This window comes from Engystomops pustulosus, chromosome 7 (genome assembly GCF_040894005.1).
Source record: "Engystomops pustulosus chromosome 7, aEngPut4.maternal, whole genome shotgun sequence".
Lineage (NCBI taxonomy): Eukaryota > Metazoa > Chordata > Amphibia > Anura > Leptodactylidae > Engystomops > Engystomops pustulosus.
In genome coordinates, this window is record NC_092417.1 from 164633447 (window position 1) to 164660711 (window position 27265).

The window sequence follows — 27265 nt, forward strand, 5'->3', positions numbered from 1 at the left end:
GGAACACCTTGGTCCAATGCTTCCTGCTTTATCTAGGAGAGAACACGTTCCATCTCCCGTTCCCACGCTGTGCCTGCTCTATAAGGGGTCACTCTTCTCTCTGCATGTCTATGACGAGGCCTGCATGCCATACATCTTTCCTAGGGTTACTGCCTCGTTGGCCACCAAGGAGGGAGTCACAGCAGCTGCACCCCCAGACATACAGGACATATTCTAGCCATAGTTTCTCTCCTCACCAGTTCTTGAATTCTCCATTGCTTCTGAAGCCATTCCACACTTTGACTAGTCAGAATAATCTGATTGGATAGCTTGTGTCCTCACACTGCTGTGCCCTCAGTTCTCTGCATTGAACTGCACCCCAGTTCTGCTCTTCATTAAAAGCTATAACAGGTTTCTACTTGAATACTACAGCACAAGGAAGAAGCAGTGGAGAAATTTCATGAAAAGAGCTGAGTGCACAGCAGTGTGAGGACACACCCACAGTGCACTTGATGAAGCTACGATCCTGGAATATACAGTACATCAACTTTTTACACTTCTGCTGCTACTTTCAGCATGCATAAAGGTATGGTTACACATCTCTCTAGGGACAATAACTTACAGTGTCTGCAGAGAGCTAAGAGCACAGCAGTGTGAGGACATGCACACAGTGCACTTGGTTAAAGGGGTTGTCCGAGTTCTTTAAAAAAAGCTAAAAGTGGCTGGGACAGGGCTGCTTAAAAAAAATAGAGATGTACTTACCTCCCGGTGCCCTCCCGTATCCAGCGCTGCTGTCGCTCCGGTCCGGGCGCCATGTAAACAAACATGGCCGCCGGAGCAGCGCTGGATTCAGCTTCCGGCCGGCCGTGGCCGGGTACGCCTATCCGTCCCTATACACAGCATTGTGTATGGGGGCCGGGAGGTTGTCGGGTCCGGCCGGAACTGAGTCCAGCGCTGCTCCGGCGGCCATGTTTGTTTACATGGCGCCCGGACCGGAGCGACAGCAGCGCTGGATACGGGAGGGCACCGGGAGGTAAGTACATCTTTATTTTTTTTAAGCAGCCCTGTCCCGGCCACTTTTAGCTTTTTTTCAAGAACTCGGACAACCCCTTTAAGCTCCAATCCTGAAATATACATCTATTTTTTTTTACACTTCTGCTGCTACATTCAACATACATAGAGATGTGATTCCACATCTCTCCAGGGACAACAACTGACACAGAGAGCTAAGAGCACAGAGAGCTAAGAGCACAGCAGTGTGAGGACATGCACACAGTGCACTTTGTGAAGCTCCAATCCTGGAATATAAATCAATTTTTTTACACTTCTGCTGCTACATTTAACATACATAAAGGTGTGATCCCACATTTCTCCAGGGACAACAACTGACACTGTCTGTAGAGAGCTAAGAGCACAGCGGTGCGAGGACACGCCCACAATGCACCTGGTGAAGCTCCAATCCTGGAATTTACAACATACATGGGTCCAAGGTGAGATAACTACCTAACTCATCTGCAACTTTGAATCCTCATTACTGCGGACACATTCCCTTTAATTCATACCTCTCTTTTGAGCAAACTATATCATAGCACAACAAGTGCACAAGACGTGGGCATCCCCTTTAAGATGCCATTTCTTTGAATAAAGAATCTGTAGTGATTTATTCCATTTGCTGTATATTGTATAAAAAGAGAAAAGAGTGAAATATTTGTTTTATTATATACCATTTAAGTTCTTTTTCGCAGCTGGTTTGCGCCATTATACGCCTCTCGAGAGATCATCCACGCGGCTATCAGATATTCCTCTACTGAAAGACCCCGCATGAAGTCTGGCGCCATTATACTCGCTCAGGAACCTGTAGGTGTTCTTTATCATTGTTTACGCTTTACTATTTCTTTCTGTTCTTGACCCGTTTTGCTGACACGGATCCCTCAGCGCCGCAGACCGCAGCCTAATTGCTACTATGGGTTTGCTTAGTCAGGGTTTTTTGAGGACCTTATGAAAAAAGCTGTAAAATTCCTCGGTCATTTTTTTTTTTTTTTTTGTAAAAAGAATACAAAAAAATAAATAATAAATAAATGACATATAAAAATCTCGCCTTTCAACAAACTTTGCCAAAATCACCAGTCCATTGTGTGCATGTGAGAAGTGAGACTATTTTAGGCCATTATGTGACATCTTTTCTCCATTGTCTTAGCAGTTTTCCCCTCTACAGGTTTTCTCTGTGTGATGTTGGGTGGAGTCCTAGCTGCTGTGACTCACTCCTCCCCCTTCCTTCTCCATAGACTCCTATGGTAGATGGAGACCTAGCTGCTGTGACTCACTCCTCCCCCTTCCTTCTCCATAGACTCCTATGGTAGATGGAGACCTAGCTGCTGTGACTCACTCCTCCCCCTTCCTTCTCCATAGACTCCAATGGTAGATGGAGTCCTAGCTGCTGTGACTCACTACTCCCCCTTCCTTCTCCATAGACCTCTATGGTAGATGGAGTCCTAGCTGCTGTGACTCACTCCTCCCCCTTCCTTCTTCATAGACTCCTATGGTAGATGGAGACCTAGCTGCTGTGACTCACTCCTCCCCCTTCCTTCTCCATAGACTCCAATGGTAGATGGAGTCCTAGCTGCTGTGACTCACTACTCCCCCTTCCTTCTCCATAGACCTCTATGGTAGATGGAGTCCTAGCTGCTGTGACTCACTCCTCCCCCTTCCTTCTCCATAGACTCCTATGGTAGAAGGAGACCTAGCTGTTGTGACTCACTCCTCCCCCTTCCTTCTCCGTAGATTCCTATGGTAGATGGAGACCTAGCTGCTCTGACTCCCCCCCCCCCCTCCTTCTTAATAGACTTCTATGGTAGATGGAGATCTAGCTGCTATGACTCACTCCTCCCCCTTCCTTCTCCATAAACGCCTATGGTAGATGGAGTCCTTGCTGCTGTAACTCACTCATCCCCCTTCCTTCTCCATAGACTCCTATGGTAGATGGAGACGTAGCTGCTGTGACTCACTGCCCCCCTCCCATCCTCATAGACCACTGTGTAACCTGACACTAGCACTAGCAAGAGAGAATGCAGCAGAGATTTCAGAGTGAAACTCATTTTATTAGTAAGGCTACACGCATGGGAGGTGGAAATAGAAACATTCCTCTGATAAGATATGTTACAAAGTTTCTTGTATTCACTTGTATTATAGATTTTGGCAAAGTTTGATAAGAAGTTAGTGAGCAATTACAGAGGGGGTCATTTACTAAGGGCCCGAATCGCGTTTTTCCGGCGGGTTACACAAATGTTTCCATTTTGCGACGATTTTCCCTGTATTGCCCCGGGATTTTGGCGCACGCGATCGGATTGTGGCGCATCGGCGCCGGCATGCACGTGACGGAAATCGGGGGGCATGGCAGTACGAAAACCCGACGGATTCGGAAAAACCGCCGCATTTTTAAAAAAAAAAAGAGTTGCTGGACACGGGCTTACCTGCACTCGGCCCGGCTTGGCGAAGATCAGTGCAATTCGAAGAACTTCAGCGCAGCACCTGGTGGACGTAGGGGGAACTACCTTAGTGAATTGCCGGAAGACCCGAATCCTCCACACAGAATGTGCCGGAGATCTGGTAATCAGACTTTTATGTATGGTGTTAGTAGCAGCAGGACTGTGATATATGGATTTATATTCCGTGATTGTCTTGGGGGATGTCCTCACACTGCAGTGTTCTGTGCTCTATGCAAATCAAACCTGTGTATATGTTGTTAGTAGCAGCAGGACTGTAATATATGGATTTATATTCCAGGATTATATTAGAGGTGTGTCCTCACATTGCTGTTTTCTGTGTTCTATGCAGACAGTGTTAGGTACTGTCCATGGAAATCTGTGTAATGGTACAGTTGTACATGTTGTCAGTGACAGTAGGACTGTGATATATGTATTATATTCCAGGACTGTAGCAGTGGGGGCATGTCCTTACACTGCTGTGCTCTTATTTCTCTGCTCTTAGCTCTTGAGATCGGTGTAACCATATCTATGTGTATGTTTTTAGGAGCAGCAGGACTGTGATACATGTATTTATATTCCTAGATGGTAGCAGTTGGGGCGTGTCCTCACCTCGCTGTTCTCTTTTTTTCTCTGCAGCCAGTGTTAGGTATTGTCCCTTGAGATCTTTGCAATCTTATCTTACTGTATGTTGTTAGTAGCAGCAGGACTGTGAAAATTGGATTTCTATTCCAGGATTGTATCTGTGAAATTTTTGAAATCTGTGTAATTGTACCTTTGTATGTGTTGCATATGTATTCCTGTAGCAGTAGGAGTGTGAAAAATTGATTTATATTCCAGGATTGTAGCTCACACTGCTGAGCTCTCTGCAGTTAGTGTTTGGTGTTGGTCCTGGAGGTGTGTTATCATACCTTTGTGTATGTTGTTAGTAGCAGCTGCATTGTGAAAAATGCATTCTTTTTCTAGGATTGTAGCGACTCCAATTTCCTCACACTGTTGCGCTCTTAGCTCTCTGCTTTCAATTGCTATCCTTCTCTCAGTAAAAGTTCTGGTTAAATATTACAGCAGTAACTCAGAGCAGAGGGGAGGGTCTGTAAGGCAGCTCAATGCATAGAGTAGGGAGCGCAACCGTGCGAGGAGACATCCTGGAATATGAATGCACTTTTCACAGTCCTGCTGCCAGGGCCGGATTATAGGCGGGGCTCCCGGGGCCCAAGCCCCGGGGCCCCCACCATCTTGCCCCCCCTTGGGGCCCCCACCAGATCGCACCTCCTGCGCGCCCGCTCCCCCCCGCCTGAGATGCCCGCTGCATGGAGGAGCCGCCCGCCCCCCTTGGCATGAGTGTTACTAACTCCTCCTCAACGGCCGCCATCACCCCCCGGCACAGTTGACACCGCCTCCGGGCCCGCCCCGGCACAGGTGACACCGCCTAAACCCTGGCACAGGTGACTCGCCTCTCCGCCCCACCCCCCCCGCCCCCCTCCCCCTCCCCGGCCGGACAAGCAACCGCCGCCCCCCTCCCCCTCCCCGGCCGGACAAGCAACCCCCCCTCGAACAAGCACCCACCGAACAAGCAACCGAAAGACCCACCCGCACGAACAAGCACCCTAAAAGGTAAGTATATACATATCAATGTATCTGTGTGTATATATGTATATACATGGCATATGTGTATACACAGGGCATATGTGTATATACAGGGCATATGTGTATATATGTATATACTGTGTATATATGCATATACTGTGTATATATGCATCTACTGTGCATATATGTATATACTGTGTATATATGCATCTACTGTGTATGTGTATATATGCATCTACTGTGTATATATGTATATACTGTGTATATATGCATCTACTGTGTATATATGCATCTACTGTGTATATATGTATATACTGTGTATATATGCATCTACTGTGTATGTGTATATATGTATCTACTGTGTATGTGTATATATGTATATACTGTGTATATATGTATATACTGTGTATATATGCATCTACTGTGTATATATGTATCTACTGTGTATATATGCATCTACTGTGTATGTGTATATATGTATCTACTGTGTATATATGCATCTACTGTGTATGTGTATATATGCATCTACTGTGTATATATGCATCTACTGTGTATATATGTATATACTGTGTATATATGCATCTACTGTGTATATATGTATATACTGTGTATATATGCATCTACAGTGTATATATGTATATACTATGTATATATGCATCTACTGTGTATATATGTATATACTGTGTATATATGCATCTACTGTGTATATATGCATCTACTGTGTATGTGTATATATGTATCTACTGTGTATATATGCATCTACTGTGTATGTGTATATGTGTATATACTGTTTATTTATGTGTATATACTGTGTACATGGTATATATGCATTTACTGTGTATATATGTATGTACAGCGTATATATGCATCTACCGTGTATAGATGTATATACTGTGTATATGGACATAAAAGAAAGAAAGGCAGATGTATAAGGGTGAAAAAGGTAGCAAATTTTATACAGACTACTGTGTATATGGGTATATATGCATCTACCGTGTATAGGTGTATATACTGTATTTATACATGCATATATTTATATAAGCATATATGTGTGTACATTTAAATATATATATATATATATATATATATATATATATATATATATTACTGGGAATATGGTATGTATATGCTCTATATACTTTATGTGTGTGTATATGTTGTATGTGTGTGTATATACTTTATGAGTTTATATATACTCTGTGTATTAGTGTATAAATGTATATGAGTGCATAAATGTGTGCATAAGTGTATACTTGTGTGTATATATGGGTGCAAGTATACGAGTGTAGAACTTTATTTGTGTGTATATAAGTATATAAAGATGTGTATATATCAGTGTGTAATTGTATAAACATGTCTGTATAAGGGAACATGTATGGGGGACGTATATCTGGCCGCAAATTTGCTACCTGATATACTTCCCTCATAGGCATCTATAGTGCTTTGGTATGGTGAGCACAACGAGCACTCACTGTTTCGTGCTGTGGCCGCAAGAGAGATAGAGCGTGCTGTATCTATGGCCATAAGAACGACCACATAGCTCTATTCTCTATGGAGACGGGAGGGGTGAGCTGCGATCTTCTCTCCAGAACGCCCGACGTGTGCCTGCCAGGCTATAGTCAGCGGTGTTACTGAGGGCGAGGCGGCTGTATGTAGCTGTGTTACTGGGGACGAGGCGGCTGTATGTAGCTGTGTTACTGGGGACGAGGCGGCTGTATGTAGCTGTGTTACTGGGGACGAGGCGGCTGTATGTAGCTGTGTTACTGGGGACGAGGCGGCTGTATGTAGCGGTGTTACTGGGGGTGAGGCGGCTGTGTATAGCTGTGTTACTGGGGGCGAGGCGGCTGTATGTAGCTGTATTACTGGGGACGAGGCGGCTGTATGTAGCTGTGTTACTGGGGACGAGGCGGCTGTATGTAGCGGTGTTACTGAGGGCGAGGCGGCTGTATGTAGCTGTGTTACTGAGGATGAGGCGGCTGTATGTAGCTGTGTTACTGGGGATGAGGCGGCTGTATGTAGCGGTGTTACTGGGGATGAGGCTGCTGTATGTAGCGGTGTTACTGGGGATGAGACGGCTGTATGTAGCTGTGTTACTGAGGATGAGGCGCCTGTATGTAGCTGTGTTACTGGGGATGAGGCTGCTGTATGTAGCGGTGTTACTGGGGATGAGACGGCTGTATGTAGCTGTGTTACTGGGGATGAGGCGGCTGTATGTAGCTGTGTTACTGGGGGTGAGGCGGCTGTATGTAGCTGTGTTACTGAGGATGAGGCGGCTGTATGTAGCTGTGTTACTGGGGATGAGGCTGCTGTATGTAGCGGTGTTACTGGGGGTGATGCGGCTGTATGTAGCTCTGTTACTGTGGATGAGGCGGCTGTATGTAGCTGTGTTCCTGGGGATGAGGCGGCTGTATGTAGCGGTGTTACTGTGGATGAGGCGGCTGTATGTAGCTGTGTTCCTGGGGATGAGGCGGCTGTATGTAGCGGTGTTACTGGGGATGAGGCGGCTGTATGTAGCGGTGTTACTGGGGATGAGACGGCTATATGTAGCTGTGTTACTGGGGATGAGACGGCTGTATGGAGCTGTGTTACTGGGAGTGAGGCGGCTGTATGTAGCTGTGTTACTGGGGGCGAGGCAGCTGTATGTTGCGGTGTTACTGGGGGCGAGGCAGCTGTATGTAGCTGTGTTACTGGGGATGAGGCGGCTGTATGTAGCTGTGTTACTGGGGATGAGACGGCTGTATGTAGCTGTGTTACTGGGGATGAGGCGGCTGTATGTAGCTGTGTTACTGGGGGGGAGGCGGCTGTATGTAGCTGTGTTACTGGGGATGAGGCGGCTGTATGTAGCTGTGTTACTGGGGATGAGGTGGCTGTATGTAGCTGTGTTACTGGGGATGAGACGGCTGTATGTAGCTGTGTTACTGGGGGTGAGGCGGCTGTATGTAGCTGTGTTACTGGGGGTGAGGCGGCTGTATGTAGCTGTGTTACTGGGGGTGAGGCGGCTGTATGTAGCTGTGTTACTGGGGGTGAGGCGGCTGTATGTAGCTGTGTTACTGGGGGTGAGGCGGCTGTATGTAGCTGTGTTACTGGGGGCGAGGCGGCTGTATGTAGCTGTGTTACTGGGGATGAGACGGCTGTATGTAGCTGTGTTACTGGGGGTGAGGCGGCTGTATGTAGCTGTGTTACTGGGGGTGAGGCGGCTGTATGTAGCTGTGTTACTGGGGGTGAGGCGGCTGTATGTAGCTGTGTTACTGGGGATGAGACGGCTGTATGTAGCTGTGTTACTGGGGGTGAGGCGGCTGTATGTAGCTGTGTTACTGGGGGTGAGGCGGCTGTATGTAGCTGTGTTACTGGGGGTGAGGCGGCTGTATGTAGCTGTGTTACTGGGGGTGAGGCGGCTGTATGTAGCTGTGTTACTGGGGGTGAGGCGGCTGTATGTAGCTGTGTTACTGGGGGTGAGGCGGCTGTATGTAGCTGTGTTACTGGGGATGAGGCGGCTGTATGTAGCTGTGTTACTGGGGATGAGGCGGCTGTATGTAGCGGTGTTACTGGGGATGAGGCGGCTGTATGTTGCGGTGTTACTGGCGGCGAGGCAGCTGTATGTAGCGGTGTTAATGGGGATGAGGCAGCTGTATGTAGCTGTGTTACTGGGGATGAGGCGGCTGTATGTAGCGGTGTTACTGGGGATGAGGCGGCTGTATGTAGCGGTGTTACTGGGGATGAGGCGGCTGTATGTAGCTGTGTTACTGGGGATGAGGCGGCTGTATGTAGCGGTGTTACTGGGGATGAGGCGGCTGTATGTAGTGGTGTTACTGGGGATGAGGCGGCTGTATGTAGCGGTGTTACTGGGGATGAGACGGCTGTATGTAGCTGTGTTACTGGGGATGAGGCGGCTGTATGTAGCGGTGTTACTGGGGATGAGGCGGCTGTATGTAGCGGTGTTACTGGGGATGAGACGGCTGTATGTAGCTGTGTAACTGGGGTGAGGCGTCTGTATGTAGCGGTGTTACTGGGGTGAGGCGTCTGTATGTAGCGGTGTTACTGGGGATGAGGCGGCTGTATGTAGCGGTGTTACTGGGGATGAGGCGGCTGTATGTAGCGGTGTTACTGGGGATGAGACGGCTGTATGTAGCTGTGTTATTGGGGTGAGGCGGCTGTATGTAGCGGTGTTACTGGGGATGAGGCGGCTGTATGTAGCGGTGTTACTGGGGATGAGGCGGCTGTATGTAGCTGTGTTACTGCTAGGATAGTGGAAAGGAAGCAGGAAGACATGTGTGTACGCTACACTCAGTGGGGGCCTCCACAAGATTTTGCGCCCAGGGGCCCCCACCAACCTTAATCCGGCCCTGCCTGCTGCTACTAACAACACACACAAAGTATATGATTACACATCTCTACAGGGACAATACCTGACACTGAATGTAGCTTTATGCTACTTCTCTATTTGTTCAGATTGACCGATGTGTACATTATTGAAGACAGGGGTCCCCTACACAGACTATGACCAGCAGCGATGTACAGGGAAGACCATATGTGGCCCCTTTATTTGGATCTGTTGGGGTCCTGGAGGTCCGACCCTCACTGATCACTAACTAATGTACTGTATATCCTGGTGATTATGTCATTACCTCATATGATGGTGACACCTTTCACCCATCTATAAGTCACTGACCATGCACATACTTCATATTAGTAAGCGCAGTGCTCCACCTACTGGAGGATAAAGGGAGAGCGGGAGATTGAGACATGTGGTGATTATGTCAGTGCACGGTGAATGGTGATGGTTATTTTAGTTGCACTTTATAGTATTACACAACGGGGCTTATTTACTAAGGGTCCGCGGATCGCATTTCTGTCGGACTTACCAACGTCTTCGGGATTTGCACCACTTTGACAGGTATTTAGAAGGGGTTTGTGACACACGGCTGTGCTGGCTTTCATGCGACAGAAATCGGGGGCGGGCCTTCGGACAATCTGACTGATTTGGACTAAGCGCGGGATTTAAGATTCAATTTGTGTCCCACCCAATGCAACAGGAAGAAGAAGGTGAACTCCAGTGGACCTGAGTGGGGAAACGACACATGCAGGATATCGGGTGCACAATCTTAGCGAATCGCAGCAGAGTGTATTCCGGTCGGACCATGCACATCGGGGAACGCACCAATGGGGCAGATTTACTTACCCGGTCCATTTGCGACCCAGCGGCGCGTTCTGTGTGGAGGATTCGGGTCTTCCGGCGATTCGCTAAGGTAGTTCCACCGACGTCCACCAGGTGTCGCTGCTGCGCTGAATTACATCGGAATGCACTGAACTTCACCAAGCCAGGCCGAGTGCAGGTAAGCGCGTGTCCAGTGACACTTTTTTTTTTTTTTAAATGCGGTGGTTTTTCCGAATCCGTCGGGTTTTCATACTGCCATGCCCCCCCGATTTCCGTTGCGTGCATGCCGGCGCCGATGCGCCACAATCCGATCGTGTGCGCCAAAATCCCGGGGCAATACAGGGAAAATCGGCGCAAAACAGGAAAATTTGCGTAATCCGCCGGAAAAACGCGATTCGGGCCCTTAGTAAATGACCCCAATATATCAGTAATACATAACCTTTATCTGCCATATTGGTGGTACAAGTAAATCTAGTTCATGTACACCTTATAGTTCAGATTTGAGGCCTGAGTGCTGAGGTCCAGGGTCTGATGAGTCTAAGATTTTGAGGTCTGGGCTCATATGCGTCTTGGATTTTGTGCTCAAGTGAATCTTGGGAGTTAAGGTCTGGGGTTTGAGAAGTTTTTTGTGTTGAGGTTTGGGGTCTGAAGAGCAGGGACGTAACTACAGCGGTAGCAGCCATAGCAGCCGCTATGGGGCCCGCAGTGTCAGGGGGCTCCATCATCCGACTTGACACAATACAGAATGGAGGGTGTGCACAATGGGGTCTGATGAGTCTAAGATTTTGAGGCCTGGGTTCTTATGTGTCTTGGAGCTTGAGATCTGTTTTCTGGCAAGTCATGGGTTCAGTTGGGTCTGACAAGTTTTCGGTGTAGAGGCTTGGGGTCTGATGAGTCTTGGGCTCTGAGGTCCTGTTTGTGCTGAGGTTTGGGAGCTGGAGTCTGATGAGTGTTCGGTCTTGTTTAATCTTGGTATTTGAGGACTGTTTTTGGTGTGGAGTTTTGGAGGCTGATGAGTCTTGGGTTTGGGGGCTGATGAGTGTGGGATCTGTGGTCTGTGGTCTTAAGTGCCTTGGTTAAGGGTCTACTGGGTCTCTAGGGTGTCAACATCTGAAGATCTGAAAGTCTTGAGTTTTGGGGTCTGTACAAGTTTGGGATTAGAGGTCTGGGTTGTGAGAAACTTGAGCTCTGAGTTCTGCTGACTCCTGAGTGTTGAGGTCTATGGTGTAATGAATCCTTGGGGTTGGGGTTGTTGAGGTCTGATGGACAGGGTTGGCTCCAGGTTTCAATAGGCCCCCGAGCGACAGAGCCTCAATGGGCCCCTTTGAGGTGAAATCACGTGGCAGCATTGAAAATTAAATTATCATCCCAAAAAGCCCCCTCATGGATAAATTATATAAGCCCCCTCACACCCTATGGATTTATTAGATATAGACCCTCTCACCTCCATGGATTCCTTACGTACAGCCTTATGTGGGCCCCACCAGCAGCTCTGGACCCCTGACACTTGCGCGGATACGCCAAGTGCTGGCGCCAGCCCTGCTGAGTTAGGGATCTGCGGTTTGGGTTGTGATAAGCCTTGTGTGTTGGGGTCTGATGAGTCTTACAAGGTGAGCTCTTGGGTCTCATGATTCTTATGTCTTGAGTGTTGGGGTCATCTGGTGAGACTATAGTTTTGAGGTCTTAGATTAATGAGTCATGGAAGTTAACGCTTGGGATCTAGAGTCATGGGTGCTGAGGTTTGGGTTCTGATAAGTCTGGTGTTCAGGTTCTTATTAGTCTTCGTTCCCAGGTCATAGTTGCGAGGTCTGATGAATCTTGGGTTGCAGGGCCTGATAAGTCCCTTTATTATTTGATTATTGTTGTATCCTGCTCTGCATATGAAAATCTACCATCAAAATCCATCATGATAAACCAGGGACACTTACTCATAGATCCAGGCACCGGGACTGTGATATCTTCTTATATTTCTTATCCATGGCCTCATTCCTTCTACAATCAACTTTTATAATTATGCTAATTAGTTAGGAGACTCTGAGGGGTGTTAACAGAGCCCCTAAACCTTCACAGGTTGTTACACTGCTCCCTCAGAACTTCCCCCTTCCTCTGCCAGATGCACAGGTTTCAGCAGTGGGAAAGAGGAAATGATCCTGCACAGGGTAACAGTCTGTGAATCTTCAGCATGGAGGGGTTATAGTAACGCTTCACGCACTTTCTTATCTCATTAGCATAATTGAACAAGTGGATTTTCGAAGGAAGGTGGCCATGGATAACAAATAAAAGATTACCGCAGTCCTGGTGCCTGGATCTATGAGTAAGTGTCCCTGGTTTATGGATATGGTGGATTTTGATGGTAGATTTCCATATAAACATATCAGTTTATAAGAGATACACTGGAGGACTCATAACTAATACCTTTATTTTACAGATTTAAACCAAGGAACATTTGTCATTATGATTTGTATTTTTGGATATTTGGATTTTGCTTTCAAAAGTAATAATCAATGATTTTCTATTTTATTTTTAATAAAGTTTATTGAAATGGACTTTGGATTTTGGATTTGGTTGATAGCTCCATGTGGTCAATGCCCTTCCGGTACTGGTTGCCCTTGGTGTCCCGCCTTCAACTCATGTGGTGGCATCATGTGCTGCTGCTTCCCCATCATCCTCCTGTGCTGAGCAGATAGGGGGCAGTGTCCTTCGTCCTTAATCAGGACCTTATTTGTCCTCTCTCTGAAATATACACAAGAATTACATATATACATACATTATGATTAGAGATGAGCGAGTATACTCGTCCGAGCTTGATGCTCGTTCGAGTATTAAGGTACTCGAAACGGCTCGTTGCTCGGACGAGTATTTCCCCTGCTCGAGATCGAGCATTTAATTAAAAAAACACAGTGAAGAACAATGAAGAATAGAATAAAAACAGTGAACACAGTGAACACAGGATCATTTAAGTGAAAAACACAGTAAAGAACACAGTGAAGAATAGATTACAGATGTTCGGCACATCTGCTTACTTGTCGGAAGATACGCGCGGAACGGTGCGAACAAAATAGCATGTGAAGAACAATATATATGTGTGAAGAACACATTGAAGAACACGGTGAGCAGGACAGAGACACCGGGGAGCAGCACAGAGACACCGGGGAGCAGCACAGAGACATCGGGCAGCGACACGGAGCGGCACGGAGACATCGGGGCACGGAGACATCGGGGCACGGAGACATCGGGGCACGGAGACATCGGGGCACGGAGACATCGGGGCACGGAGACATGGGGGCACGGAGACATGGGGGCACGGAGACATGGGGGCACGGAGACATGGGGGCACGGAGACATGGGGGCACGGAGACATGGGGGCACGGAGACATGGGGGCACGGAGACATGGGGGCACGGAGACATGGGGGCACGGAGACATGGGGGCACGGAGACATGGGGGCACGGAGACATGGGGGCACGGAGACATCGGGGCACGGAGACATCGGGGCACGGAGACATCGGGGCACGGAGACATCGGGGCACGGTGACATCGGGGCACGGAGACATCGGGGCACGGAGACATAGGGGCACGGTGACATCGGGGCACGGAGACATCGGGCAGCGGCACGGAGACATCGGGCAGCGGCACGGAGACATCGGGGAGACTTCAGTGGAAGAAGAGCAGCGGATCCCGGGACAGCGTATCTCCCGACAAGTAAGCAGATGTGCTGAACATCTGCAATCTATTCTTCACTGTGTTTTTCACTTAAATGATCCTGTGTTCACTGTTTTTATTCTATTCTTCACTGTTCTTCACATCTGATAACTTGTCGGGAGATAATATACGCGCGGAACAGTGAAGAATAGATTGCACATGTTTGCATACATCTGCTAACTTATCAGAAGACATTCTTTTTCAATTAATTAACACATTTTATTCCCGAACCATGGTCCCTTTGAAAAATGCTCGAGTCTCCCATTGACTTCAATGGGGCTCGTTATTCGAGACGAGCACTCGAGCATCAGGAAAAGTTCGTCTCGAATAACGAGCACCCGAGCATTTTAGTGCTCGCTCATCTCTAATTATGATACATCGGGGCTTATTTACTAAGGGTCCCCGGATGCACTTTCATCGTACTTTCCGACTTTTTGGGGTTTTGCACGGCTGTGACAGGTATTTAACAGGGGTTTGCGCTGGGATTGTGTCGCACGTGATCGGATCTTGGCAAAGCTGCGCGGCTTTCATGCGCCAGAAATCGTGGGGCGGGCCGTCGGACGATCCAACTGATTCGGACTGAGCGCGGGATTTAACTTTCAAATAGTAACGCAACCAATGCACTTACATGCACCAGGAAGAAAAGGTGAACTCCGGCGGACCTGAGCGGGGAAGCGACACATGCAGGATATCGGGCGCACGATCTTAGTGAATCGCGGCACAGTGCATTATATTCGGACAATGCACTTTCTGTGAACTCTTCCAGACAGGTAAGTAAATATGCCACATCATGGGGCACATTTACTTACCCGTCGGGAGGAGTTCCCCGAAAATGTATTGTCCGTATATAATACACTTTGCCGCGATTCACTAAGATTGTGCGCCCGATATCCGTCATGTGTCGCTTCCCCGCTCAGGTCCGCCGGAGTTCACCTTCTTCTTCCTGGTGCATGTAAGTGCATTGTCTTGCGACTCAATTTTAATCTTAAATTCCGTGCTCAGTCCGAAACGGTCCGCCCCCCGATTTCTGTCTCATGAAAGCCGACGCTGCTGCGCCGAAATCCAATCGCGTACGACACAATCCCCTTCTAAATACCTGTCACAGTGCCGCAAATCCCGAAAATTTCCAAAATCCGACGAAAGTGCGTTCCACACCCCTGATTAAATAAGCCCTCATGTCTTGACAATAGAGCATAGTGTGGAAGTGCCCCACTTGGCCAGCAGGTGGCAGCGCAGTAATACTCTCTGTATAATTTTATAATAGAGCAGCGTTATAAATGGATTAAACCTAATAATCATCTCCAGGTATTGCTAGAAGATATACTAGTGTCTTATATGTGGAATTTTTATACAACTATATTAATATTAAAATTATTTTATTATTAGTTATATACCACCATATAAAACACGAGATTAATTTATGCAATTTCTATAACAATCATGTGAAACATAACCTAAAATTGTTCAATTATTGTGTTTATTCAGCTGCTTTCTTCGGGGGATCAGAGTGAGCCTGTGCGCACACTATCTTACCAGCCAAGGCTTCCTATAAGTAAGCTGCCCATGTAGTGATGGATTCAGTATCATTTACCTATTCTCCACGCAGAGCTGACACTCGTTTCCATAGGTGTATCCATCCGTGCCGCAGACCGGCTTATTCTCATACGGACATGGAGCGTCCTCATACCTGGAACACAAAGGCTTTGGGGGTGTTTTATAGGGAACTTTATGTCTAATATACCTTTATACTGGACATATAACATACAACCAGTGCCGGACCTTAAAGGGAACCTGTCACAAGGATTTACCACACTATGCTATTAGTCCCCTCAGGTTGGGTATGAACCGACATTTCTAGAATTCCATTTTTTGTGTGAAATCTCACCCATTTACCTATGAAGAAAATCTCCCCCAAAGTCATGCAAATATGACTCTTCTCACCTAATTTTTACATGAGATGAGTCAAGTTTAGTGGTTGCAGGGGCAATTTTCCTTCACAAGCCTGTCTTCTGTTGTATACTACATAGAAACATGCAGCGGGTTCCATAATAAAGATAAGGATCTCTCCTTCCAGATCAGATCAGGCTTGTGGTTTTGCGAGTTACAGAACCAGAGATACAGGCCGCTAAATATATAGTTGGAAATGCGTCTTGCAGATAAAGATCCAGTTCCTGACTATTTTTTACCTGCCTGTATGTCCAGTTCTGTAGCTCACGGAATCATAAGCTTAATGAGATCTGAAAGATGAGATTTTTATCTTTAATATGACATAAAAAGTACGTTTCTAGGTACTAAAGAACCAAATATAGAGGAGTCTGAAGTGACACTTCCCCTGAAATGACTAAACTTGACTCATCTCATGTGTAAATGGGATGAGAAGAGTCATGTTTGCCTGACTTTGGGGGAGATTTTTTTATAGGTAAACGGGGGAGATTTGACATAAAAGAGGGAATTCTAGAAAGGATATTTCATCTCCTACCTGAGGGGGCAATTAATGGGGTAAAATCTGGTAAAATTGAAGTTCCCTTCAAAGAGGCTCTTTCACCACCTTTACCAACCCCACAGGTTTTGTTTTACTTATTCCGGCATAGTTGGAACCTTTCCCTAGTAATCAATGTCATTATTTTCAGAACTCTATTGTCATATGGGCGGAGCCAGGCTGCCCGCTCCAGCTGAGGACCACCCATCTGACAATAGAGAGTCAAATTAGAATACTGTTAGTACCCAATATGCTAATTAGGGCATTAGTCACCATTTTTCGTATTTCTACTGTCAGATGGGTGGAGCTGGGCTAAAGGAGATAGTCTAGCTCCACCCAACTGACAGTAGAGATCCGAAAATGATGACTTAGGTCACTTGAGGCCTAGAGAGAAAGGTCCACCTTCAGGGTATTCAGCGGGTGACACCTATTAAATGAAGCGTTTGAGTTGACGGATGTCATGAAAGGTCTTTTTTTTTTAGGAAATCCACTTCTAAGTCTATCACATTCTGTCACTTTTCAAATCATATAACAGGATATTATACTTAAAGGTTATGTCCAACTTTGAATCTAAATGTTCTATCCCATCAAGAATTAAAAAGCAGAGAACTTTGTGCATGCTCTGCAGCACTACAACACAATTCAGACCTATGTGTTTCCATAGTAACAGACTACAAACCACCGCTGTGTAGTCAGATCTTACAGTTACTTGTTACTTTTATGCATCGGTCCCCAATTATTTTTTTTTATAACTTGTATATTTGGTAGGTTACAAATGGAATGGAGTAATAGATGACTGAAAAGATTAGGCTACTAGGACTCAGGGTTACTGTGGCTATAGAGACACACAGGTCTTCATCGGAGCTGTATACATAAAAGGTGTTAGCTTTTTAATCGGGGATCGCTCAAAGGGGTTTAACTTACCTCTCTTGGCTTCTTCACATTTGCTTCTGCTAAGACTATGCCTGCGAGAGAGGAGACTTGCCTTCAGATATGGTACACACATTTAAAGGGGAACTCCATACAACATTTAATACTCTCATGATGCTTTATTTTGGAAGAGTATACACTATTCAATCAAAGGGATTACCACGATGCATCATCTATCACAATTTACTCCTTCTGGTATTAGCCTCAAAACTGGTCCTCTGTATCCCCCTATATCTACTCCCTTGGTTATGAGTAGTACTACAGGCGGTCCCCGGGTTACATACAAGATATGGTCCATAGGTTTGTTCTCAAGTTGAATTTGTATGTAAGTCGAAAGTGTACATTTTATAATTGTAGATCAAGATAAAAAAAAAAAAATTTTTGCCCCAGTGACAATTGGAGTTTCAAAATTTTTTGCTGTAATTGGACCAATGATTATCAATAAAGCTTCATTACAGACACCTTACAGCTGATCATTGCAGTCTGGGACTATAGTAACATCCAGAGAGCTTCACCAGAGGTCAGAGGGGTCTGTCTGTAACTAGGGGTTGTCTGTAAGTCGGGTGTCCTTAAGTAGGGGACTGCCTGTAGTTAACTATATAATCATATCAGAATATACTTCTTACCTGAGACCAGGCTGAAGATCAGAGCATTGAGCAGGAGGGAGTACATTATGCTTCAGTGCTAGGGCCGGCACTACGTGTCTTGTATATGTACGGCTCTTATCTATAGCAGAAGTCCACACACACGTCACCTCTGAGATTTATTACTGTCGTCACATTAAGGTGAGGTTGTAAATTATACTGTATGATGCCTGGCATAAGTCATAAGGAAAGCAAATCCATAGTGTTATTACAGGGCAGACACAAGATCACAGGTCTGCTATATGTTATCATCATATCTTAAAGGGATTGTCCAGTCACTACAAATTAGCCACAGGATAGGAGCTAACTTTTGGATTGGTGGGGTCTTGCTGATGTTCATTAAAAAAAAAACAAAAGTAAGGACCCACATGCGCGCTGCTGCTTCATTCACGGTCTATGGGAGGGACAGGGATAGTCGGGTACAGCGCACGACTATATCCATCAGCACCATATGCAACTGGCTGCTTGGTTCATCTGGGATATAACGGGGGTGCAATGGTCCCCTGCTCTCGTGATCCATGGGTGTCGCATCACTGAAACCCCCACCAATGAGCAACCTGTGAATAGGGGCTAACTTTTTGTAACTGGACAACACCTTTAAGGTTGCAGTCCAATGTGTGTAGATGTGGAGTAACACCATGTCCCAGGCCATTATGTGATTTGTAATCTTAATTTTCCATCAGTTCTTAAGATGTCACTCAGATTCTCAGTTCTTTCTGAGCTTCTGGATGGAGACCTAGCTGCTGTGACTCACTGCTCCCCCTTCCCCTCTCCATAAACCACTATGGTAGATGGAGTCCTAGCTGCTGTGATTCACTGATCCCCCTTCCCTCTCCATAGAATGCAATGGAAGATGGAGACCTACCTGCTGTGAGTCATTGCTCCTCCTCCTCCCTCCATAGACTGCTATGGTAGATGGAGTCCCAGCTGCTGTGACTAACTGCTCCCCTCTCCATAGACTGCTATGGTAGATGGAGTCCCAGCTGCTGTGACTAACTGCTCCCCTCTCCATAGACTGCTATGGTAGATGGAGTCCTAGCTGCTGTGACTACCTGCTCCTCCTCCTCTCTCCATAGACTGCTGTGGTAGACAGAGTCCTAGCTGCTGTGAATCACTGCTCCCCTCCCCATAGACTGCTATGGTAGATGGAGTCCTAGCTGCTGTGACTCACTGCCCTCCTCCCCTCTCCATAGACTGCTGTGGTAGACGGAGTCCAAGCTGCTGTGACTCACTGCTCCCTTCCCCTCTCCATAGACTGCTGTGGTAAACGGAGTCCTAGCTGCTGTGACTACCTGCTCCCCCTCCCCTCTCCATAAAGCTTATATATAATCTGACACTTACGTAATCTTCTGTCCGTCTTTCTAGGAAAACAGAATTCAGGAGAAGTTTTTGAATTTTGAAGTGAAATTCAGATAAGGAAGGAATGAGGATGATAAGAGTCAAAGTAAGTGGAGAAGGAAGCACTTTCCTTTGATAACTTATGCTACAAAGTTTCTTGTGTTCACGTGTCCTAAAAAAGTAGGCGACCATACAGGGTTAAAGCTGAAATAAAGTGCAAAATATTTCATTAACACCTGCCATTGAGGGTGGGGGGTGTTTGGTTTCTATGATCTCTCTCACATACTTCTGTTACTAGAGAAGAAGTTAGAGGTCAATCATCATTGGGCTGCCACTGTCATTGCAATCACATTGGTGGGGGATACCAGTATTAAAACTTAAATCCCCATGCCAAATAATGGGCTCCACCAGGTGTCACTGTGGAAAATGAAATGCAGTGCCAGTTATATATATAAGAGATCTTTCTTTAGATACCATGCTAACCTATAACTTGTATCCTACTGGCTCATTGTCATTCACACTGGGTGGGGTGGATGTAATAAACCATTGCCAGTTTTGGGTACTATATAGAAGGAGAAATGGCCTTGCAGCCATGAATCAGAGTTGTGGTCTTGCAGCCATGAAGAAGAGTTGTTGTTTTGCAGCCACGGAGCAGAACTGTGGTTTTGCATCGATTAAGCAGAGCTGTTGTCTTGCAGCTATGAAGCAGAGTTGTGGTCTTGCAGTCATAAAGCAGAGTTGTGGTCCTGCAGCTACAGTATAAAGCAAATTTGTAATCGTGCAGCGATGAAGTAGAGTTGTGGCCATGCAGCGATAAAGCAGAGTTGAGGATTTTTAAGAAAAAAGTAGTTCTGTGGGTGTAATGAAGCAGAGGTGAGGTATGACCGTGGACTTGTTGTAAAGCAAAGTAAAGTAAGTTGGGCCATTGGTATAGCATTCTGATAATGCTGTGGATCTCAAAGACCCATCAGAAAATACCCCTATTGGAGGCAATCACTTGTTTAATGGGTTTTATTGTCATGTGTGTTAGCAGTGATGGCAACAGAGGTGACCATGTGATTACTAGTTGTGTGGAAAGTTATTGTATTGCCGGATGGTGGGCTGAAGGATCATTTTCAATAGTAGGTCCAAAGAGCCCCCTTCAATACTCACTGCCCAATACACACAACAATCTATGTATATGGGGAAAACCAGACGGTGTTTTTTTTCCTCCTGGTTTCCAGTTAAGTTCATGGACTTTGCCTGTAAAGTGCTTTGTGTTATTTCTATACCATCCGTCTTAATAAAAGGGATAATGGAACCTTCACAATTAGAATTTTGCTTCCTCATTTTTGAGTTTATGCTACATGGTCTAAAAATAAAAATGCTGTCGATATACGTTTAACTGACATCACAGGAAATGAATCAGGAATTTTTTTATATACCAGTATTTTTTTTAGTATTATTTAGTATTAATAATAATTCTTTAGTTATATAACGCACACAGATTATGCAGAAATCCTGTTAAATTGGTCCCTATCCCCCATGGGGCTCACAATCTAAACAACCTAACAGTATGTTTTTGGAGTGTGGGAGGAAACCGGAGGACCCGGAGGAAACCCACGCAAACACAGAAAGAACATACAAACTCTTTGCAGATGTTGACCTGGGTGGGATTCGAACCCAGGACCCCAGCGCTGCAAGGCAGAAGTGCTACTCACTCAGCCACCGTGCTAAATGTATTCATTTAGTCCTATTCAAGTAAATGGGGCTGAGATGCAGTACCAGTCACCGCCACTAGAGAATGAATGGAGCTGTACATGGTGAGCAGTGAAGAGACTGCAGAACCTATTCTAGCATTGGGGTCTCTCCAAATATCCGATCGGTATGCATGTGCCAGGTGTTGGGACAAAGTACAATGTCATACCTGGTTCTACTGCTTTGTTATTAAGAAATTAGATTTTTTGGTAAAAATGACATCATAGTTTTATTCTACGACAATGAATCGATTTTTATATTTAATTTGTGCATTATACTAGAAAAAAAATTTCAATTCTTTACACTACCAAATTCTAATCTCTGTAACTTTTGTAAAAGAACAAGTAAGAAATGACAATTTGTTTGAGCCTCCTTTATTTTACGACGCTGCCTCCTTATGGGGGTCTGATTGGGCCTTCAGAAGTTCAATAAAAGATGGCCGCCATTGTCCTCTTCTATAGCTGTCGTTATGTCGGTAACTGAGAACCTCCATTAGTCTTTGGTTGGATGCGTCTGCATGAGTTGTAGTGCCCTGAGGTCACTTGTTATGGCATCAATACAATCAGACAAGGCCACGTTCACCACTGGTGGCGCTCTCGTAGCTGTATCAAGATATATATTACTTAGTTATATGGAAAGTCACAAGTCACGAGTCTGTTGCGTGGTAACATGGATACTGACCTCCTCTTGGACGATGCCTTCTTCTACAATGTCTACACAGTCTACGTGACTTCTTCTTCCGCTTGTGTCTTCTTCTCCTTCGATGTTTTTTGGTTTGCCATGTCATGATGTTTTCAGGCCACCAAGTTCTTTAGCTGTCATACATTACGGACCAGAAGTGGTCACTGATGTGGTCTTATAAACTGGGCTAAATAAGAAGTTTCAATGGGTGCCTATTGTCTTCTTAGGTTGGAGACCATCATCTCAGGGTGCAGAGCCTACGGTGGTCCAAACTGTACTTGACTGGCAGTTGTTGAGACATCATTGTCACCTGCCACTTCAACAGTTGTATATCTCTTCTTTCTAACAAGAAGCCTGGGACCCCCAATGAACATGAGAATGGGGTCTACAACCAATGGAGCACTTTCCATGCCTAATTCTCACTTTTGGTGGACTCTTTGGACAGCTATTTCCCGCACATAAGGTACAAGAAGTACTAGGCTGGAGACAGGGCCGCATCTGCCATGAGGCGAGATGAAAATCTCGCTTCAGGCGTCAGAATGCGGGTCCCTGTAAAGGGCGGCGAAATTCGCCGCTCTAAAGTGGGCGATTCGGGCGTCCATTAACGCCCGAATCGCCCACCAGCTAAATAAATCGTGCCTGTCTCTTAAAGACACAGGCGCGATTTATATGCGGAGCGACGCAGCGCCTTTCCGCCAGCTGCGTCGCTCCGTTCTAAGCAGTGACACAGGCGTCACGACCTCACGCCGCCTGTGTCGCTGTGCGGAGCCGGGGCTCACAGGAGAGCCGCGTGAACACCGGAGCCGCGCCGAGGGAGCAGCTGCCTGCAGGTGAGTATGATTTTTATTATTTTTCATGTATTTAATTAATTGTGGCTAATAATTAATACTGCGGGGGGGGGGGGGGGGCGCTATATATATCATATGGGGCCAGAATTATTTTAAACTGGGGGGGGGGGGGAACGATCATGGAATGCTATGTATTTTATTTGGGGCTATAATTATTTTATACTGGGGGGGATGCAATATATATTTATATTATTTGGGGCTATACCGTAATTATTTTATACTGGGGGGAATGCTATATATATATTATTTGGGGCTATGATTGTTTTATACTGGGGGGATGCTATAGATATTATATGGGGCCAGAATTATTTTATACTAGGGGGGGGGGGGGGTTCTGTATATTTTATTTGGGGATTTGGGGCTATAATTATTTTATACTGGGGGGGGGGGACGCTATATATATTATTTGGGGCTATGCTTATTTTATACTGGGGGGGATGCTATAGATATTATTTGGGGCTATATTTATTTTATACTGGGGGGGATGCTATAGATATTATTTGGGGCTATAATTATTTTATACTGGGGGGATGCTATAGATATTATTTGGGGCTATAATTATTTTATACTGGGGGGGGGGATGCTATAGATATTATTTGGGGCTATAATTATTTTATACTGGGGGGGGGATGCTATAGATATTATTTGGGGCTATAATTATTTTATACTGGGGGGATGCTATAGATATTATTTGGGGCTATAATTATTTTATACTGGGGGGGATGCTATAGATATTATTTGGGGCTATAACTATTTTATACTGGGGGGGGGGGGTGCTATAGATATTATTTGGGGCTATAATTATTTTATACTGGGGGGGATTCAGTATATATTATATGGGGCCAGAATCATTTTATACTGGGGGGTGCTGTATATATTATATATACAGTATATTACTAAGTATATTACTAAGCTGGGGGGGGGGGGCTGTATATCGGGTACAGTATATTACTAAGCTGCGGGGGCTGTATATGGGATACAGTATATTACTAAGCTGTGGGGCTGTATATGGGATACAGTATATTACTAAGCTGGGGCTGTATATGGGGTACAGTATATTACTAAGCTGGAGGCTGTATATGGGATACAGTATATTACTAAGCTGGGGGATGTATATGGGATACAGTATATTACTAAGCTGGGGCTGTATATCGGGTACAGTATATTACTTAGCTGTGGGGCTGTATATGGGATACAGTATATTACTAAGCTGTGGGGCTGTATATGGGATACAGTATATTACTAAGCTGCAGGGGCTGTATATGGGATACAGTATATTACTAAGCTGCAGGGGCTGTATATGGGATACAGTATATTACTAAGCTGCAGGGGCTGTATATGGGATACAGTATATTACTAAGCTGGGGGGATGTATATGGGATACAGTATATTACTAAGCTGGGGGGCTGTATATGGGATACAGTATATTACTAAGCTGGGGGGATATATATGGGATACAGTATATTACTAAGCTGGGAGGAGGCTGTATATGGGATACAGTATATTACTAAGCTGGGGAGCTGTATATGGGATACAGTATATTACTAAGCTGGGGGATGTATATGGGATACAGTATATTACTAAGCTGGGGCTGTATATGGGATACAGTATATTACTAAGCTGGGGGATGTATATGGGATACAGTATATTACTAAGCTGGGGGATGTATATGGGATACAGTATATTACTAAGCTGGGGCTGTATATGGGATACAGTATATTACTAAGCTGGGGGATGTATATGGGATACAGTATATTACTAAGCTGGGGCTGTATATGGGATACAGTATATTACTAAGCTGGGGGGATGTATATGGGATACAGTATATTACTAAGCTGCAGGGGCTGTATATGGGATACAGTATATTACTAAGCTGGGGGGCTGTATATGGGATACAGTATATTACTAAGCTGGGGGGCTGTATATGGGATACAGTATATTACTAAGCTGGGGGATGTATATGGGGAACAGTATATTACTAAGCTGCAGGGGCTGTATATGGGATACAGTATATTACTAAGCTGCAGGGGCTGTATATGGGATACAGTATATTACTAAGCTGGGGGGCTGTATATGGGATACAGTATATTACTAAGCTGCAGGGGCTGTATATGGGATACAGTATATTACTAAGCTGCAGGGGCTGTATATGGGATACAGTATATTACTAAGCTGGGGGGCTGTATATGGGATTCAGTATATTACTAAGCTGGGGGGCTGTATATGGGATACAGTATATTACTAATCTGGGGGGCTGTATATGGGATACAGTATATTACTAAGCTGGGGGGCTGTATATGGGGTACAGTATATTACTAAGCTGGGGGGCTGTATATGGGATACAGTATATTACTAAGCTGGGGGGATGTATATGGGATACAGTATATTACTAAGCTGGGGGGCTGTATATGGGATACAGTATATTACTAAGCTGGGGGGGCTGTATATCGGGTACAGTATATTACTAAGCTGGGGGGCTGTATATGGGGTACAGTATATTACTAAGCTGGGGGGATGTATATGGGATACAGTATATTACTAAGCTGGGGGGCTGTATATGGGATACAGTATATTACTAAGCTGGGGAGCTGTATATGGGATACAGTATATTACTAAGCTGGGGAGCTGTATATGGGATACAGTATATTACTAAGCTGGGGGCTGTATATGGGATACAGTATATTACTAAGCTGGGGAGCTGTATATGGGGTACAGTATATTACTAAGCTGGGGAGCTGTATATGGGATACAGTATATTACTAAGCTGGGGAGCTGTATATGGGATACAGTATATTACTAAGCTGGGGGGCTGTATATGGGATACAGTATATTACTAAGCTGGGGGCTGTATATGGGATACAGTATATTACTAAGCTGGGGGGCTGTATATGGGATACAGTATATTACTAAGCTGGGGAGCTGTATATGGGATACAGTATATTACTAAGCTGGGGGGCTGTATATGGGATACAGTATATTACTGAGCTGGGGGGATGTATATGGGATACAGTATATTACTAAGCTGGGGGGCTGTATATGGGATACAGTATATTACTAAGCTGCAGGGGCTGTATATGGGATACAGTATATTACTAAGCTGGGGGGATGTATATGGGATACAGTATATTACTAAGCTGCAGGGGCTGTATATGGGATACAGTATATTACTAAGCTGGGGGGCTGTATATGGGATACAGTATATTACTAAGCTGGGGGCTGTATATGGGATACAGTATATTACTAAGCTGGGGGATGTATATGGGATACAGTATATTACTAAGCTGGGGGGCTGTATATGGGGTACAGTATATTACTAAGCTGGGGGGATGTATATGGGATACAGTATATTACTAAGCTGGGGGATGTATATGGGATACAGTATATTACTAAGCTGGGGGCTGTATATGGGGTACAGTATATTACTAAGCTGGGGGGATGTATATGGGATACAGTATATTACTAAGCTGGGGGGCTGTATATGGGATACAGTATATTACTAAGCTGGGGGGCTGTATATGGGATACAGTATATTACTTAGCTGGGGGGCTGTATATGGGGTACAGTATATTACTAAGCTGGGAGGGTGTATATGGGATACAGTATATTACTAAGCTGCAGGGGCTGTATATGGGATACAGTATATTACTAAGCTGCAGGGGCTGTATATGGGATACAGTATATTACTAAGCTGGGAGGGCTGTATATGGGATACAGTATATTACTAAGCTGGGGGATGTATATGGGATACAGTATATTACTAAGCTGGGGGATGTATATGGGATACAGTATATTACTAAGCTGGGAGGGTGTATATGGGATACAGTATATTACTAAGCTGGGGGGCTGTATATGGGGTACAGTATATTACTAAGCTGGGGGATGTATATGGGATACAGTATATTACTAAGCTGGGGGGCTGTATATGGGATACAGTATATTACTAAGCTGGGGGGCTGTATATGGGATACAGTATATTACTAAGCTGGGGGGCTGTATATGGGATACAGTATATTACTAAGCTGCAGGGGCTGTATATGGGGTACAGTATATTACTAAGCTGGGGGGCTGTATATGGGGTACAGTATATTACTAAGCTGCAGGGGCTGTATATGGGATACAGTATATTACTAAGCTGGGGGGCTGTATATGGGATACAGTATATTACTAAGCTGCAGGGGCTGTATATGGGATACAGTATATTACTAAGCTGCAGGGGCTGTATATGGGATACAGTATATTACTAAGCTGCAGGGGCTGTATATGGGATACAGTATATTACTAAGCTGGGGGATGTATATGGGATACAGTATATTACTAAGCTGGGAGGATGTATATGGGATACAGTATATTACTAAGCTGGGGGGCTGTATATGGGATACAGTATATTACTAAGCTGCAGGGGCTGTATATGGGATACAGTATATTACTAAGCTGGGGGGCTGTATATGGGATACAGTATATTACTAAGCTGGGAGGCTGTATATGGGATTCAGTATATTACTAAGCTGCAGGGGCTGTATATGGGATACAGTATATTACTAAGCTGGGGGATGTATATGGGATACAGTATATTACTAAGCTGCAGGGGCTGTATATGGGATACAGTATATTACTTAGCTGCAGGGGCTGTATATGGGATACAGTATATTACTGAGCTGGGGGGATGTATATGGGATACAGTATATTACTAAGCTGGGGGGCTGT

The 27265-nt window shown here is 45.3% G+C and overlaps 1 protein-coding gene across 3 annotated transcripts; it reads right to left on the reverse strand.

The window, feature by feature from the left end:
- Positions 1–12767: 12767 nt before the first annotated feature.
- On the reverse strand, positions 12768–21978 carry LOC140071222 (serine protease inhibitor Kazal-type 1-like). 3 transcript variants are annotated; one of them, XM_072118658.1, is made up of 5 exons: positions 21714–21803; positions 17940–18039; positions 17308–17348; positions 15496–15605; positions 12768–12936 (listed from the first exon to the last, which is right to left on the reverse strand). In XM_072118658.1, exons 2-5 carry the CDS (start codon positions 17983–17985, stop codon positions 12786–12788), a joined length of 348 nt encoding a protein of 115 aa, XP_071974759.1. In that variant the 5' UTR covers positions 17986–18039; positions 21714–21803; the 3' UTR covers positions 12768–12785. The 3 variants fall into 3 exon arrangements, 2 of the variants coding, with proteins under 2 accessions (XP_071974759.1, XP_071974758.1); XM_072118657.1 differs by lacking the exon at positions 17940–18039 and having other exon boundaries at positions 21714–21978; XR_011849096.1 differs by lacking the exons at positions 12768–12936; positions 15496–15605; positions 17308–17348; positions 17940–18039 and adding an exon at positions 21391–21634 and having other exon boundaries at positions 21714–21805.
- Between the last annotated feature and the right edge of the window lie 5287 nt (positions 21979–27265).